This window comes from Pan troglodytes, chromosome 7 (genome assembly GCF_028858775.2).
Source record: "Pan troglodytes isolate AG18354 chromosome 7, NHGRI_mPanTro3-v2.0_pri, whole genome shotgun sequence".
Taxonomy (NCBI): Eukaryota; Metazoa; Chordata; class Mammalia; order Primates; family Hominidae; genus Pan; species Pan troglodytes.
The window spans coordinates 63,093,317-63,111,812 of NC_072405.2; the positions used below are offsets into that span (position 1 = coordinate 63,093,317).

An 18,496-nucleotide genomic window follows, 5' to 3' on the forward strand; every position below is an offset into this window, starting at 1 on the left:
AGAAATGGACACAGTAACTACCTTCTTTCCAAAACCGGGACTTCAAATAGAAAGTTCTGCTGTTGGTGACCGGAAGCTTGGCCGCCCTGCCTCTGCTGTCCAGGGGGAAGCAGGTGGAGAGAGGGGCCCTCCATGCCTGTTCTTTCCGGGAGGCAGGCCTCTTCTGGGTGAACATCCTTAGATTCGCTTAGCTGACAGTGGGTATTTCTTTAAATGGGCTGTTTGGTTATAGGAGACAATTAGATTAAAAAAAAATTCTGAAAGCTGCTGCTTGCCAAATTTTATTGATGATGAGTGAGCTTTGCAGAAAATTTCCAAAATAGGTTCATTGTTCAAGTCACCTGCCTTTCTGCTTCTGAATCCTCAACTCACACCTGAGCAGTGGTCCACCAAGTCTGAGCCCCCCAAGCCTGAGGCCTGACAGAGGCAGAGTGGATGGGATAAGAGGGTGAGCGCGGAGGTCAGCACTTCTGAGGTTCATTCCTGCTCTCAGATGTGATGCTTCTGGGTAACAGGAGCCAGGCCGGGAGTCATGTCTGCTGGGATTTAACCATGCTCTGCCATTCACTGGCTGTGCCAGAAAGAGAAAAAGCATCTAATCTCATTTTAAAAACAAGGGATTAAGAGATTATTAGCTGATTCCAGATGTGGCTGCTCATTCAAAGTACCCAAAGAGGTTGTGAAAAATACAGATGCTTGAGTCATACCCCACACTGTCTCTACCCCAGGACCTGAGCTGCTGAATAAAACCTGGAATATATATATGTGTGTGTGTGTGTGTGTGTGTGCGCGCGCCTGCATATGAGTGGCATAAAATAATCATTCATTATTATTACCATTATCGCCTGTCACAGTTCTAGGGGTTGATGGGGCCTAGTGAGGCAGGGCCTGCTCTGGGTCTATCATGCAGGGCAGTAGCAGAAGACTGAGGCTGGAGTCATTCTGAAGGCATCCACTTACTTTCTTTCTTACTTTCTTTCTGTTTTTTGTTTTGTTTTGTTTTGTTTCTTTTCTTTTTTTTTTTTTTTTTTGAGATGGAGTTTTGTTCTTGTTGTCCAGGCTGGAGTGCAATGGCATGATCTTTGCTCACTGCAACCTCCACCTCCCAGGTTCAAGCATTTCTCCTGCCTCAGCCTCCCAAGTAGCTAAGATTACAGGTGTGCACCACCATGCCTGGCTAATTTTTTTGTATTTTTAGTAGAAATGGGTTTTCACCATGTAGGTCAGGCTGGCTTTGAACTCCTGACCTCAAGTGATCCACCCACCTCAACCTCCCAAAGTGCTGGGATTACAGGTGTGATGAAGGCATTCACTTTCGAGTGTCTGAGCTGTGGCTCAGAATACCTGCACTTAGCTTCTCCCGGTGGCAGGGACAGAATCTACATTTTTAACAAGCCCCCAAGATGATGATCAGTTGGCTAGGCAGTGGTCTCTGACAACATTTTAGGAATTACTGGACAACATGAAACTTTTAGTCCCTTAAAGTTGTACAGTTCCAGAATTCAAGTTTTTCTTTTGAAGTAAAAAATAACTTCTGCTTTAAGAGAATACAGGTGTTTCTCAAAGCAAAATGTCAAGACCACTTTTCAGACATAGGATTATCAGAAATTCTAACAAAAAGCTGGTAGAATACTGCCCAATAGAACTCTGTTTATTCAGTTGGATGTGCTTTAATTGAGTTCTTACTCTGTGCAAGTTACTGTTCGGGAAGGTGTAGACTTGTATTATTTTTATGGCTACTAACAAAGATTACACATTATCCAGAGTAACAGTACATTTAAGGTGAGTCTACATTTCCTTGAGACTCAAACTCCTGCTGTTGTTTGTGGAAAATGAGTGTCTGGGGCAAAAGAGGAAGTGAGAGCCCTTAAAGAGAGCAGCCCTTCCTGTGAAGCAGCCCGCTGTGCTTGGCTTGGGGACAGCCTTGTATATTGGGCCAAAAATGTTTGCCTCCAATATTGTAGGGTAGGGTGCATGTGACTGCCGCACTGGCTTCTTGGTGTTCATCACCAGACAAACGTCTGTTTTCCTGCCATGATGCTAACCATGTTTAGCATTTGTGTCCACTTGGTATGATAACTGGCTAGACATTTTGCTCCTTTCTCAAAAACAATTTTAACTAGTTCATAATTAATATGCCACAAGACAAACTATGGTTCAGCATTGGGTCTTCTGGGTGTTTCAGGCATTAAAAAGAAAATTTATTTCAGGGAATCATACTAGTCAATTGTTACTTCTCATCATTACAGTTTCCAGAGGTTTATTGGTGGCAGATGTTGCACTCTTTTTTAAAAAAGAAAAACTAAAAAGCAAATGGACATCTCCCAGATGGATTCTTAGTGAAATGAGTCTTTAAAAAGAGAAACCAGGGGCTTTCTCATAGTAAGCAGAAATAGACCAACTTAGGTTTTAGGCCAAGTGATGAATAACGATATGGGGGGACATCATGTAAGCAAACTACTCTGTCTTTTAATGATTCTTATTTCCTAATTTAAAACTGCAACAATATCCAGGAATTCTCACTTTCTGGTGAAGAGTGAGAAATCTTTATGGGCTCTCATGATTCAGTTGAAAGCAAGAGGAAATGTGCCTCAGACATTTTCCTTGAACATTCTCCTTCTGGGCAGGAAGTGGAAGTGGGCAGTGTTCACTGAAGACGTGGCCGTCAGATGGGAGGAAAAGCTGATGGTGTGACAAAATATCTACCTCCCCTTCTTGGTGTGTTTCCTTCTTCCCTAGTATTTCTTTGCTTTTTTTTTTTATATATACAACAGAAATTTATTTCTCACAGTTCCCACAGACTTTGAAGTCCACAGTGAAGGCAGATTGAGTGTCTGGTGAGGGCTTGCTTATGGCTCCTGAGTGGGACCTTCTTGTTATGTCCTCGCGTGGAAAAGGAACACTCTGGTTGCTTTGGACACTTGTAAGGGCTCTAATGCCATTCTTTTCTTCTTTTTTTTTTTTCCCTCTTCTGTGTTGGATTTTCTGTTTATTATTATTATTATTATTATACTTTAAGTTCTAGGGTACATGTGCACAACGTGCAGCTTTGTTACATATGTATACATGTGCCATGTTGGTGCTTTCCTGGTATTTCTAACTTAGAAACTAAACCAAAGCTCAGTGACATGTAAGTATTGGGAGAAAGCCAATCAGATGATTACTGAAAGTGATTAGGGAGTAAACCTGTGTGCACAGAGCTAAACTGAGCCTTTCTTACTGAGAGGGGAGCATCAGGAACTGCCTTCCTTTGCGACGATGAAAGGCTGTCCCATCTATAGGAGAAAAGGTTAGAGAAGAGTCAAGCTTTGTTGTTTAGTTATTGGGTGCCTTTAGATAAATCTCAATTTCTCCACAGAAATTTCTGTAATACTAAAGTGTCAAAATTTGCTGGAAAATTTTTTAAATGTTCAAAAAAATATTGTACAAATCTAAGACAGTGGTGCTAAAACAATACTAGTTAAAAATGGACTTTATTTTATTTGGTAAGAATGCCCATATTTACAAATAACTCCGTATAAATCCAGGTCTCTGAAAGCAATACAGTCTCTGAGAGGAGCTCGATTTGAGTGTTATATGTGTATATCTTTGCATTCTTGAGTCTGTGTTTTTTCATAAATTTCATTTTCTTTTACTGTTAAAATATAACTACTAATTAAATAAATAATTATTATTTACTAATGTGCAAGCACTATACAGTTCTTTGTATGGTGCATAAAAAATGATAAAACACTGTCCCACTCCTCACAGAATTTACACTGCTCACATTATCTTGAAAATATGCATTTTGATATCAGACTGATTTGTGGATTTTGTAGGTGTGCTTCCTGAGATCATTGGGTGATGAACAAAATTGATCATGGCCTGAGTATCAACAAGATTTTCAATGTAACAGCCTTCATCAGATAACATAATGTGTTTCTTAGAAAGGAAGTTCAAAAGGACCAATTCTGTTAGATTGCTGACCTTGACCTCCTGTGGCCAAAAATCCTGTTTCCCTATGTTTTGAAAGGAAACACGTTTGAGAAAAGCTCCCCATCCCAGATTTGGTGATTTTCCTTAAAGGCTGTTTGGAGAGACAACAATGGAATTCTGGGAGAGATCTGACATCAGCAGGTTCATCTGATCTCTCTCAGGAGAGAGAAGTGTTTGTTTACTCTGCTCAGAGTGCTATATTCCTATGCATGTGCTATTATTAGAGTCCTTTGAAGTAGAAGAGTCATATGTCATAGGCCTCTTTGTAATTAAAAACTGTAAGGCTGTTTTTCTGATATGTATGTAGAGTAGATGGAGAAGGAGAAACACTTGTTTGTTGAAAATGAATTCTGAGGAATTTGGGAGCAGAGCTTTGCAAGTTGTGGTTTTCTGTACAATGTCACATTTATTTATCTTACCTTTTCAAATGTTTTTGGAGAGATGGTACTAAAGAGAAAAACATGATTGGACCTTTGCATCTGGACCTCAAGAAATTTATAGGAAATTGAGTGGTATCCAGAAACTGTGTTGGGCCGAAGTTAATTGGGAGTAATACTTGCCCTGAGTACATACATTGTGATTATCAAATGAAATAAGTCATATGAAATAGCTTCCAGACCATAGCTATTGAAAACTGAAACATTTTTTATTTATTTGGCTCAGCATAACTTAAAATTCAAAATTTAAGAAAATCACAATTTAAAAAAATGATATGCAATTTAATTATTGTTACTCTATAGCAATATATCCTAGAGTTTTTTACATGTGTATCTCATTTTTTAAGTGGCTGCATAGTATCCTCTTGTATGAAAGTAAAATACATATTCTGTGTTGATAGACATTTAAATAATTTTCTGTTTAACTATTTTGAAAAAGCCACAGTGGGTACCCAAGTTACACATACTTTTATACATTCTCAAGCATTTCTTATTGATGGTAAAATGTGTGAAAAGAGAAGAAACACACAAAAGATGATATGCTGTTGAAGATGTGGACTAATTATGTTTATATTTATTAAGGAATGAAATTTTGCATGAGGCAATTAAGACAATAGAGTGTAAGAGTAAAGCCATTTAAAAATTGTAAAAAACGGGCCGGGCACGGTGGCTTACGCCTGTAATCCCAGCACTTTGGGAGGCCGAGGTGGGCGGATCACTTGAGGTCAGGAGTTTGAGACCAACCTGGCAACATGGTGAAACCCCATCTCTCCAAAAAACAAAAATTAGCTGGGCGTGGTGGCACGTACCTGTAATCCCAGCTACTCAGGAGGCTGAGGCAGGAGAATCACTTGAACTCGGGAGTGGGATGTTACAGTGAACCGAGATCGCACCATTACACTTCAGCCTGGGCGACAGAGTGAGACTTCGTCTCAAAAACAACAACAACAACAGCAACAACAAATTGTAAAAAACAAGCCGTCTTGGCTCCCACCTCCAGGAAGATGCAATAGATATACTTTTCTCTATTCCTCTTGCTAACTACAGCTAAAAACTGTGGGCATTACACAAAAAGTAAATATCAGAAGACTTTAAAAGATGAGAAACAAAAAGGACTGGCTAGGAATCATGGGACCTGGGTTTTTGTGTTGCCTCAGGTATTCTAGATTGGGTATTCGAGAAACGTAATGTGGAAATGCCAAAGGATTTAGACTAGAAAAGCCCAAAGATGAATCTGTTTCCCAAATGACCAAGAAAAGTGTACTTGCTATGGTTTAAATGATGGCATCTCCTGCAAAATTTATACTGCAACTTAATTTTCAGTTCAACAATATTAAGAGGTATGGTCTTTGGGAGGTGACTAAGTTATGAAGGCTTTTCCCTCGTGAATGAGATTAGCACCCTTATCAAAGGGCTGTAGGTTGAAAGAAGTGCTCTCTTGCCCTTTCTGTCCCTTCCAGCATGTGAAGACACAGTGTTTCTCTCCTCCAGAGAATGCAGCTACAAGATACTATCTTGGAAGCAGAGAGCAGCCCTTACCAAACACCAAATACCAACGCCTTAATCTTGGACTTCCCAGCTTCCATAACCAAAATAAATAAATATCTATTGTTTATAAATTACCTGGCCTGTGATATTTTGTTATAGCAGGACAGACTAAGACACCAATCTAATGAGACAACTTTTAGATAATATCTGCTCTATTCCATCAAAATATCACAGAAGCTGACAATATCCCAAATTTGGCAAGAGACATAAACCTGTAGATTCAAGGAGCTGCGGAAACCACAATAGGATAAACTCAAATATTTCTGTGTCAAGACACTTCATAACCAAACTTCTAAAAACCAAAGACCAAGAAAAAAGCCTTGAAAGCAGCAAGCGAGAGATTACTTGTAATAATTCAAGTGATAGTGGAGTTTTCATCAGAGACAGTGGAGGCTGAAGACAAAGTGGCACATTTTTCAAGTGCCTAAAGAAAAGAACAATTAACCCAGAATTCTATATTCAGAGAAAATATCTTCCAGGAATGAAGGGAAAATCAAGACCTTCTTAGTGAGTCAGGCTGAATAGTTACTCCCCTCCAAATGCTCATGCCCTAATCCATAGAATTTGAGAACATATCACCTTCCATGGCAAAAGGACTTTTCAGATGTGATTTGGTTCAAGATCTTGAGGTGGAGAAGTTATTCTGGACTATCTGGGTGGGTCCAATGTAATCACAGGGTCATTATAAGAGGAAGGCAGGAAGGTCAGTGTCAGAGAAAAGAAAATGATGATAGAAACAGAGGGGAAGTAGAGAGGGGAGAGTGAGAGTTTGTGACAGATTTGAAGATGCTACCTGTTGGCTTTGAAGAAGAAAGGGCCACAAGACAAAGAATGTAGAAAAGGAAAGAAACAGGTCCTCCCTAGAACCTCCAGAAGGAACTAGAACTGCTGACACCTTAACTTTAGTCCAGTGAGACTCATTTTGGACTTCTGACCTATATAACGGTGAGATAATACATTTGTCTTGTTTTAAGCTACTTAGTTTGTGGTAATTTCTTACAGTAACAACAGGAAACTAATATACTCAGATAAAGAAAAACTAAGAGAGGTATGTTACCAGCAGACATGCCTTAAAGAAATGGTTAAAGAGATTCTCGAAATAGAAAAGAAATTACATTTAAAAAAAGAATCTTGGAACATTGGGTATAAAGAAAGAACGTGGCAAGCAAAAATAGAGGTACATGCAATAGGTTTTCCTTCTCTTGACTTTTCTAAATTATATTTGACAGTTGAAGCAAAAATACAACACCATCTAAGTGGTTCTCAATGTATGCATAGGGAATATTTAAGAAAATTATATTATAAATGGAAGAGAGTAAAAAATGTAACAGTAGATAAAGTTTCTGCCTTCATCTGAACTGCTAAATTGTCAACACCCATTGTATTGTATACATATAATGGAATACCTAGAGTAACCACTTAAAAAGCTATACAAAGCAATACGCCCCAAACACATAGAGAAATCAAGTCAGAATTCTTTAAAATCTTCAAATAATACACAGGATAGCAAGAAGAAGATACAAATTGAAAAATAAGCAGGAAACAGAAAATGAAATAGCATATTTCAGCCTTAACATATCAATATTTGCAAGGAACTGTCCACAAGAAACTAATTTCAAATATAATAATAAAAGGAGGTTGAATGTAAAAGGATGGTATGACATTTCATTTTATAGGTCAGCTTGACTGGGTCAGATGGTGTCTGGATATTTGGCCAATCAATATTCTGGGTGTGTCTGTGAGGGTGTTTCTGGATGAGATTCACCTTTGAATCAGCAGACTGAGTAAAATAGATTTACTCTACCTTCCCTAATGTGGGTGGGCCTTATCCAATCATTTAAAGACCCCAATAGAACAAAAAGGCTGTGTAAGAGGGAACGCCTTCTCCCTGACTGAGCTGGGACATTGGTCCTTCTGGCCTTTATCTTTAGGTTGAAACATTGGGTCTCAAGCCTAATGGCTTTCAGACTGGAGCTTACACCCTTAGCTCTCCTGGTTTTCAGGCCTGTAGACTTGGACTGGAAGTATATATCAGCTCTCCTGGGTCTTCAGCTTGCTAGCTGAAGATCTTTCAGGACAATGTAGAACTTGTCAGCCTCCATTATTGCAAATCTTTCTATATCTATATCATCTATATCTATATCTAAATAGATCTATCTCCTAGATATATAGATATACCTCCTGTTAGTTGTGTTTCTCTGGAGAACTCTGACTAATATAAATGGGTAAATATTAATATATACTATGTAAACATTAATCGAAAGAAAGCAAATAATTGATAGAACACTTGATAGAAAATCAGCAAGGATACAGGAGAACTTAGTAACATTATTATCCAACAGAATTTAGTGGACTTTTACAAATTATTCCACACAATAAGAGCAAAATACCCATCCTTTTTTCCAACTGCCCATGGGATATTTACCAGTATAGACCATACTCGGGATAAAATAAGCTTCAATAAATTTTTAAAAATGGAAATTATTCAGAGCATATTCTCTGACTCACAAAGGTTTCAAACTAGAAATCAATATTGGAAATATAATAGGAAAAATCTCCAAACACTTGGAAACTGAACAAGACATTTGTAAATAATTCATAGGTCAAAGAGAAAGTTTCAAGGGAAATTTAACAAATATATTAAACTGAATTAAAATGAAAATACAACATAAAAAAATCTGTGGGACACAACTAAAGCAATACTAGGAAATAACTTCATAGCATTAACACTTACATTAGAAAACGAGAAAAATCTCAAATCAATAATCTAAGCTCCCGTCTCAAAAACCTAGAAAAAGAAGAGTACAAACCCAAAGTAAGGAGAAGGCATGAAGCTATAAAGGTTAAATAGAAAATTAATAAAATTAAAATTGAAAACAGAAAATTAATGGAGAAAGGCAATGGAAAAAAAAGTTGGTCCTTTGCAAAGATCAATAATACTGGGAAAAGTCTATCATGACAAAGAGAAGACACAACTTACTAATATCAGGAATGAGACAGGAGATAGCACTATCAACCCTGCAGACATCAACAGAGTTAACAAATCAAGACTATGAATACCTGTACATACATAAATTTGACAACAAGACTGTGTGTGGTGTTGGCAGAGGGATAGACAGAATGATCAATAGATCATTCTCAATAGAGATACACCCATCCAATTTATGACAGAGGTGCAAAAGCCATTCAGTGAAGGAAAGAACATCTTTTCAATAAATAAATATTGAACATCTTTTCAATAAATGTTGCTGGTGTAACCGGTTATCCATAGGCAAAAAAAAAAAGAACCTCAATTTCAACTTCATTCCTTAAACAAAAATAAGCTAAAATGAATTATGGATTTAACGTAAAATCTATGAATCAAATATAGATAAAATGTAAAGGTATAAAACTGACAAGTTAACATAAGACAATATCTTTGGGATCTAATGCTTGTGAAGAGTTCTTGGACATGATACTGAAGGCATAATTCATAAAAGAAAAATCAATAAGTTGGACTTTATTAAAGTTAAAAACCTTAGCTCTGCAAAAGACCCTGTTAAGAGGATGAGGAACAACCTACAGGCTGGGAGAAAGTATTTCACACCACATATAAGATAAAGGATTCATAACTAGAATTTATAAATAAACCTCAAAACCGAACAGTAAAAAACAATCTAATTAGAAAACGGGTCAAAGATCTTGAGACATTTCATCAAAGATATACAGAGATGGCAAATAAGCACATGGTGTTCAGCATTACTAGCTATCAAGGATGAGATATTACTACACATCTATTAGAATGCCTAAAATTTAAAAAAATAGTGAAATTACCAAATCCTGGCAAAGGTGTATAAAAACTTCCTCTCTCGCACATGGCTGGTGGGAGTGAAAAATGGTACTAACCACTAGAAAATAACATGGTAGTATTGGTATTATTATTATTTTTAAACTAGGCATACACTACCTCATGACCCAGCAATTCCACAGCTGTGTATCTATCCCAGAGAAATGAAAATGTGTGTTCACCCAAAAACCTGTATGCAATTATTGATAGTGGCTTTGCTGGTAATAGCCAAAAACTGGAATCCACCAAAATATCCCTCATTAGGTACATGGGACTGGATGTGATGGCTCAATCCTATAATCCCAGCACTGTGGGAGGGTAAGGCGAGAGGATAGCTTGAGCCCAGTAGTTCAAGACCAGCCTGGGGGAGACCTCATCTCTAAACAAACAAACAAATGAAAGGTAAATTGTTAAACAAACTGGTGTATCCATACCACATAATAACTACCCAGGAATAAAAACAATGAACTATTGATGCATGAGTCAAGTTGGATGGATCTCAAGGACATTACGCTGACTGAATAAAGCCAGTCTCTACAGATCACATACTGTGTGATTGTATTTATATATCATTATGGAAATGACAAAACCATAGACATGGAAAACAGATTCATGGTTGCCAGGAGTTAGGGGTGGTGGAGTGGGGCGGAATGTGGGCATAACTAAACGGGGTAGTGTGGGGAAAATCTTTGCATTGATGTACTTATTATGTCTCTTTATTGTGGTAGTGGTTACCCAAATCAAAATATGTAGATGTGTTTCTTCGGGAACTAGGAACAGAAATGGGCTAGATACTCAGAATGGCAAGGAGAATTTTTTAGGAATCTTATCTATTTTTTTCTCATCAAATATATTAATTTGACCAACAAGTATTTATTAAATGCCAGTTACCGAAATAGCTGATGGAATACAGAGATAATTAAAATATGTTCTTTGCCTTCAAATGGCTGACAATCTAGTACATGTGTAATCTCTGGTGCAATGTGATAGATGGATATTAACAAAACTGTTGTTGGAGGGCTCAGGTGGGTCTCCTGATGCCAGTGAGACCCCACCCCTAGCTGATGTGAGAAAGAATTCAGGGACGAGTCAGAATGAAGTGCAGGGAAAGAAGCCTCCATTGCTAAGTGAAAGCACACCCTTACGGAAGAAGTGTGTGTGTGCTCGTGAGAATGATTTGTGCACGATGGATTCAGGATTTCTAATTTATGGGTGTTTAACTAATGGGTGGAATAATTATTTGGTATTCTGGAAAAGGAGGGGATTGCAGGGAGCTGCCTGGTTATCATCCCCTTTCTCCCTTGTTTGGGTTTGTCTGGAAGAGTCATGAACATGTCACCCTGAGTGGCGTTTTGGCCATTTTCTCCCTTATTTTGGGTTTTCTGTTATCCTGTGATTTCTTTGCCTAGTTCCTGTTTTTGCTGTTGTTTGGGTTTTTCCATCCTCCTGCGACCACCCAGTGCTATTCCTATCTCAAAAACTGGCGAGAATGAGGCATTGAGGAGGTGTTGCTATTTCTGATCTGGGAGGAACCTGCAGAGCCTGCTGCTGTGAGGATGAGGAAGTTGTCTCAGTTTGGCACAAATGCCTCCATCCTCTTATCTGTTGTCCACCACTGATTTATCACGTCCCTTTCTCTGTGCACATGGTCTTGACCTCAGAATCCTTCTGAAACATGTTCTAGGCAGCCAGTACCAAGCAAGCAGAGTGGCTTCTTGACATAGAAGAAAAGTTTCAGTTGAGTAATCTTAGATTGTAATAATCACTCCCCCTACGAGCTTTAAGGTTAACACTCAGGGTGAGCAATCTCCAAATTAACAGCCTTCAACATGTGGTCTGTGTTTTTTTCATGTTTGTGATTCTATTTAGATGTAAGGTGTTTAAAACATTTTAAATTTTATTGGTTGTAAATATCATGAACTATTTTATGGATAACAATAAAATTGTATGACATACAGACCTTCTCACGATTTCTAAATGTGGAATTACACATAGGCAACCACAAGCTGTCATGAGAGTTTCTTAACCATCTTGGTACTCTCACTTCAATGATGCTTTAAACACACAGGACTCCTTTGCATGCAGCTCACTCCTTGTTCTCAAGTCCTGCAGGATTCCCAGCCTTCATGGCCTCCTTACAAGTCTCAGCCCTGCTCCAGTCTCCAAGACCAATCCTGATTTCTGCTGAAGGCATTTAGGCAACTTTAGTGTATGCTGAGCCTCAGTATCTGGTCACCTGCAGCTTTTATCTGAGATTTTACAACCAAGCTTCTACTTAGATCCTATTTGAAATTGAAACTCAGAATTAGATATTGCTATTAAAGAGTTAATATTTGTATCCTCCAAAATCCATATGTTGAAACCTGATCCCTAATGTGATGATATTTAGAGGTAGGGCTTTGAAAGGTGATTACATCATGAGGGTGAGGTCCTCATGAAAGGGATTAGTGCCCTTATGAAAGAGGTCCCAGGGAAATCTCTTTCCCTTTTTTGTCAGGACACAGAGAAAAGGCAAACAAAAAGACAGCAGTGTATGAAGCAGTTTCCCACCAGACACTGAGCCTACTGATGCCTTGATCTTGGACTTTCCAGCCTCCAGGATGATGAGAAATAAATTTCTGCTGTTTATAAGCCATCCCATCTATGGTATTCTGTTAGCAGCCTGAACAGATTAAGTCAAGTATACCGGGCCTGGCCCCTAAATCTCTTTTTATAAGCTTTAAAGTAAACTAGGAATACAAGAAAATGACATTGGAAGAAAAGAAACACATTTATCAGTTGTAGATGACATGACAATATACCTAAAAATATAATAAATTCAACAGGACAGGTGAGGTACCTCACGTCTGTAATCCCAGCACTTTGGGAGGCCGAGTCAGGCAGGTCACTTGAGCCGAGAAGTTTGAGACCAGCCTGGCCAACGTGGCAAAACCCCGTCTCTACTAAAAATACAAAAATTAGCCGGATGCGATGACAAGTGCCTGTAGTCCCAGCTACTTGGGAGGCTGAGGCAGGAGAATCACTTGAACCTGGGAGGTGCAGATTGTTGTAAGCTGAGATCAAAGCCACTGCACTCCAGCCTGGGCAACAGAGCGGGACTCCGTCTCAACAATAACAACAACCACAACAACAACAAATTTACAGACTGTTAGACTATTAAATTTTTAAAAATGGCTTTATATAAGATGGAATACAGAAATAAGTATTACTTTCTTTTACTAGCATTGAACAATTAGAAATTAAAATGGGAAAAATCACATTCAAGATAATGTCAAATTAGTTTGTAAAGCATCTAAGAATAACTTAATAAGAGCACTATATATATTTTTATTAAAGGACATAAAATAGGACTAAAATAAATGAGACATAGTAATAATTCCTCACGGGAGGAAGACTAAATGACATACAGATGCTGTTCCTTCCCAAGTAAATTTACAAAGATAATGCAAATCTGATTAGGATCCCAGTGAATTGTTTTGGGAAATAGACAAGTTGGTTTTAAAATTTGTTTGTAACAATGAAGTTAGCGTTTGAAAAGAAGAATCAGAAGGGGAAATTTGCTCCCTAAGATAACACATAATTACTTAGATAAAAATGGTTGGGTAATGGTATAGAGATAGAGAAATAGATCAGTGGTACGTAAGAGAGAATGTAGAAACAGACACATTGATATATGTGGGTTTATGTAGTGAATCTTATAATTTTATGTTGCCTGAACATGCATTTTGAACATTTAACTTTCTCTTATCAGTAGCAGAGTTAGTCTGTCTTGACAGTTTCCAGTTTTATGCTCCCCCCACTCCCACACCCAGTTGCTCAGTGTTGTTGATCCAGCTATCTGCCTTATATAACTTCCTCCTGGTAACCCCTCCCTATGGGACAACTGGATACAACCTACCTGACTGGCCCTGCTGACCCCCATATCCTACATGGACAGTGCAGATGTGCTACAGTGATCACCTCTCAGTCACGGTGTGACCTGGAATTTGTGCCTGCTGCTTTGAACCTACTAACTAAAACTCCTCTTGGGAAATCTGTTTGAATAATGTCCTGGACTCCAATAAAGGGACTGGCCCACGGATCCCTCTCCCAACACACTCCCTGACCTGTGTGTGTGTGTGTGTGTGTATGCAATGTGTGTGTGTGTGGCCTCCAGGCATGCTGTGCACCCCCTGAACCTGTAAGTAGTCAAATATTTATTTCCATCTTATATCTCATCTATCTAATCATTGAAGGAGTGGTCTCCATCCAAAAAAAAAAAAAAGAGAAGATTCTAAGTAAAAACAGTTTAATATTATGATAATGACAGTATTTTGAAAAAACAAACTTACTCTCACATTGCATGATATAAATATAAATTGTAGGTGAATTAAACTTCTAAATGTAGAGAAAAAACATTGCTAGGTTAACTATGCTGCAATATCAAAAATATCTTAAGATCACAGTAGCTTAACATAGGAAAGTTTCTTTTTTTTTCTTTTTTTTGAGACTGAGTCTCACTCTTATCACCTAGGCTGGAGTGCAGGGGCATGATCTCTGCTCACTGCAACCTCCGCCTCCTGTGTTCAAGCAATTCTTCTGCCTCAGCCTCCTGTGTAGCTGGGATTACAGGCACGTGCCACCATGCTCAGCTAATTATTGTATTTTTAGTAGAGACAGTGTTTTGCTATGTTGGCCAGGCTGGTCTTGAACTTCTGACCTCCGGTGATCTGCCTGCCTCGCCCTCCCAAAGTGTTGGGATTACAGGCATGAGCCACCACACCAAGCCAGGAAAGTTTCTTGATTATGTGAAGTCTGAAGTGAGCCTGGAGATTCTTCGAAGGAAGCTTCCTTCCATGTGGTGACTCAGGGATTAAGACTGCTTCCATTTTGTTCCCACAAAATTTGAACCATTTGGTTTCAAGGTGTACTGCTGAAGTGGAAGAGAGATCTGAAGGTTCACACAGGGGTCTTCATGATCGGGGTGAAAATGACATAGAACTGCCTATGTCACCTCTGCTAACATCTCATTGGCTAGAATGAGTCACATCCATGTAACTTAATTCTGAAAAAGGTTGGAATGTGGTAACATACATGGATATTAAGTCAGCATTAAATATCTCAATCATAAAAAGTATAATTATCAAGAATAGATATACATTTTTATAAACTTGGGGTTGAGGAAGCTTCCTTAGGATTATTTAGAAAAGAAAAACAATAAAGGAAAAACTAAATTTAACAATAGAAAAGCTTAAAAGAATTAAACAGTGAAGGATGCCAAAAACAAAGTTAAAAGGCAAGCAACAGATTGAGAGAATATATTTGCCACACATACGAATTACAAATGTTAAAATTTCTAAAGTGCAGAGTTTCTATAAAGAAAAAATAGGCCAGGTGTGGTGGCTTACACCTGTATTCCCAGCACTTTGGGAGGCTGAGGCAGGAAGATTGCTTGAGCTCAGGAGTTTGAGACCAGCCTGGACAACATAGTGAAACCTTTGTCTCTACAAGAAATAAAAAAAATCAGTCAGGCATGGTGATGTGTGCCTGTAGTTCCAGCTACTCAGTGGGGCAGAAGTGGGAGGATCACTTAAGCCTGACAGGTTGACATTGCAAGGAACTGTGATTGTGCCACTGCACTCCAGTCTGGGTGACAGAGTAAGACCCTGTCTCAAAAAAAAAATGTATATTTATATAGATGGTCAGTGATATAAATAATATATATACTATACGAGGCAGTCCACTGCAGTATTGTGGTAATGGCATAAAATTGAACACAATTTAATTTTCAATAAGAGTCTGACTAAATCACTTACAGTATGGCTATACAACAGAATATCACGTAGTCATTAAAAAAGAACAATGTGGATCTCTATACACTGACATGAACAAATATTCTTGATGTATAAGTGAAAAAAATGAGATGTAGATCACTATGGACAATGGTGATGGTAATTTGGGAAAAAATTAATGATATATAAATAAATAGATAAATAATAGAAAACAATAAAAGTATTAAAATATGACAAAATAGGGAAGAATATGGATAAAACTTTACATTGTTAATCGCTAAAAAGTAGGGAGGCATTCACTTTGTAATTCATAGAATTTTCTTTTTTTTTGGCTCAACCTTTTAATATAAAAAATTCACTGCTGTATACAAAAATGTGAAAGTGTGACAATGACAACTATGAAATCCTGTGAATGAAAGTCCCCTCAAATGCACTCTGTGGTGCACATGCGGCCGCCCACAAAAACTCTGGCGTGGAAACATAAACTAATGCAAACCAGTGCTGCCAAGAAGCGCCAACACGTGTGTTCTCCATTCCACCAATCACAGACCAATATCTACTCCAAACATCCAGTAACAAAAAGTGTAGCATCTTCCCGGGAACAGCAAGGCAGACTTCTTACTCACGATGGACCAGCACAAATAAACCCAGCAAAAAGAGCACTTCATACTTAAATTTAGGATAGTCATTCATGAGGCTCGTCCCAATTCCAATATAAGGAACAAATCCCCTGGCTCTCCCCACGACATCTTTTTTCTCTAGCCAATGTTGATCTTGTTTATAGAGGCCTCTGTCATCAACCGCATTATTATCTCCTTTGGTCAAAAACTTGATATGCCCATTTTGCTTTTCATGAATCTTCAAGACTCGGTGAACTATAGGAATCTTTCTTCCTTCTATCCTTAGAACAGCAATTTCTCCCACTCGTATGGGATCTTCAACTCGATTTGTTAGAAAGAGAAGATATCCTCTGTGAAATGCAGGTTCCATGCTGCCACTGAGCAACTCAATTGGACTTTCACTTCCAGTTATTACCATTAACCCCTTCCAGATCATGAGTGCTGATGAGACAATCATTCCAAAATTTAGGACTTGATAATAGAGCTGCCACTTGTTCATCCACTGCACATCATCCAAAAAGTCTAGAGACAGTATGGTGGGGATGGCGAGCAGGACACCGGCAAGGGAGAGGGTGCGAGGACCAGCGGGCGGAAGGACTGGCCTGTAATTCAGAGTTTTCTAAGTGATAACTTTTGTCTTTTTGTGTTCTGGGCATGGTTTAAATAGAAAACCTTCAATAATATTCACTCATTCATTTATTTATCTACCCATCTATCCAACCATCCATCCATCATTCCATCCATTCATTCTATCATACCTAAGAAACATTGATTAAAAATCTATTTGTAGGCATTGTGTTTGCCATGCACATTCAAGTCACATTTAGTTTGGCACAGCTTGGAATAAGAAGAAAAATGCCCATGTGCTTTTTCCTTTTTCTTCTAGTTGACTATTTTAAAACCAATCAACAAAACGTAAAGAGTCTGGCCCTGGGCTTCTTGCACACAACATCTGTTTTGGCTTCCCTGGCCTCTGGCCTTTGTCTGCCCTGTAGATGACAGATTAGTCGGGGACATCCTTCATAGTAGGAAATGGAGGTCAATAAAATTTGCACCAGGCTTTTCAATTTAGTATCATCCCAGTCAGGACATCCCAAAATAAAATTTGTTTTAAAAATAGATCTAGGAGGAGAAAAAAGATTGAAAACAAACAATCCTCTTATGTCACTAATTCTGTGAGAAAACCTGATTTAAAAACAAATCAGTTTCTTGTTCAGGTGCAATGATTTTGAGGGGTAGAAAAAAAGCAGAACAAAAATAGTGCAAAGAGTCCAGTGTGATAAAGGATACTATAGAGCAAAACAGGAAGTTGTTTAATGGAAGGGAATAATTGACCTCAGAGCCTGAGACGTGAATAGATCCTTGGATGCAGAGGTTTTTGCATTTGTAAAGTGTTGTATTGATGCTTTATTGACCAGATTTGAATTGTACACCATGGATTCTTTCTTTTTTTGAGACAGAGTCTTGCTCTGTCGCCTAGGCTGAGGTGCAACAGTGCGATCTCGGCTCATTGCAACCTCCGCCTCCTGGGTTCAAGCGATTCTCTTACCTCAGCCTCCCGAGTAGCTGGGATTACAGGCACGTGCCACCATGCCCGGCTAATTTTGTATTTTTAGTAGAGACGGGATTTTTCCATGTTGGTCAGGCTAGTCTAGAACTCCCGACCTCAGGTGATCCACCCATCTTGGCCTCCCAAAGTGCTGGGATTACAGGCTTGAGCCACCGCGCCTGGCTGGACATTGTAAATTCTTACTTTGATAATTCAAGCAAAATTTCTTGAATTAAAGAGGAGTATGAGGGAGGCTGCTGTGAGGTAGGTTTAATTTTTATCTTCATTCTGATATTACAGGGGAGGAAATGAATGCTCAAAGAGATTCTGTGGTTAGTTTGTGTTAGAGCCAGTAAATAGAAGAACCCATCTCAAACCAGGTGTACCAACCCCAGACACTGGCAGAACACTCTCTTTATGTAAGACCTCAAAATCTTACTGGTTGGTGTCTGCTGACTTGTTTTTCTCTGTTATCTTGCCTGTCTGCAGTGACAAATTCAGTGCAACTCTAACTCATGTGGACAGGGAGGAAATGATTCTAGGATTGAGGACTTAAGGGTGTTTGGAAGAGAAGAGAATTGTTTTGTTTTGTTTTGTTAGTTGTTGTTTTCCTCAGACAGGACCTTGTCAACACTTTCAAATATGTAGGCTGTTTGCTGTTTCCTTTATGTTGGTCCCTGAGAAGGATCTGCCCTTCTACCCTGTTTCCCTGGGGGGTGTGGACAGAGCCTTTGTCTTTGGGGAAGGGGGTCATCTTGGGAAAAGGAGAA

General features: G+C 38.7%; 1 protein-coding gene across 1 annotated transcript; it reads right to left on the bottom strand.

Moving 5' to 3' along the window:
- Positions 1-16,150: 16,150 nt before the first annotated feature.
- On the bottom strand, positions 16,151-16,707 carry LOC464179 (putative signal peptidase complex catalytic subunit SEC11B). The gene has a single exon (XM_009455403.5). It carries the CDS (start codon positions 16,674-16,676, stop codon positions 16,176-16,178), a length of 501 nt encoding a protein of 166 aa, XP_009453678.3. The 5' UTR covers positions 16,677-16,707; the 3' UTR covers positions 16,151-16,175.
- Positions 16,708-18,496: the final 1,789 nt, after the last annotated feature.

What these genes read in the sequence shown, in the direction of transcription:
- LOC464179 (XM_009455403.5), bottom strand. Translation starts at nt 16,676, where the DNA reads ATGAACAAGTGGCAGCTCTATTATCAAGTCCTAAATTTTGGAATGATT.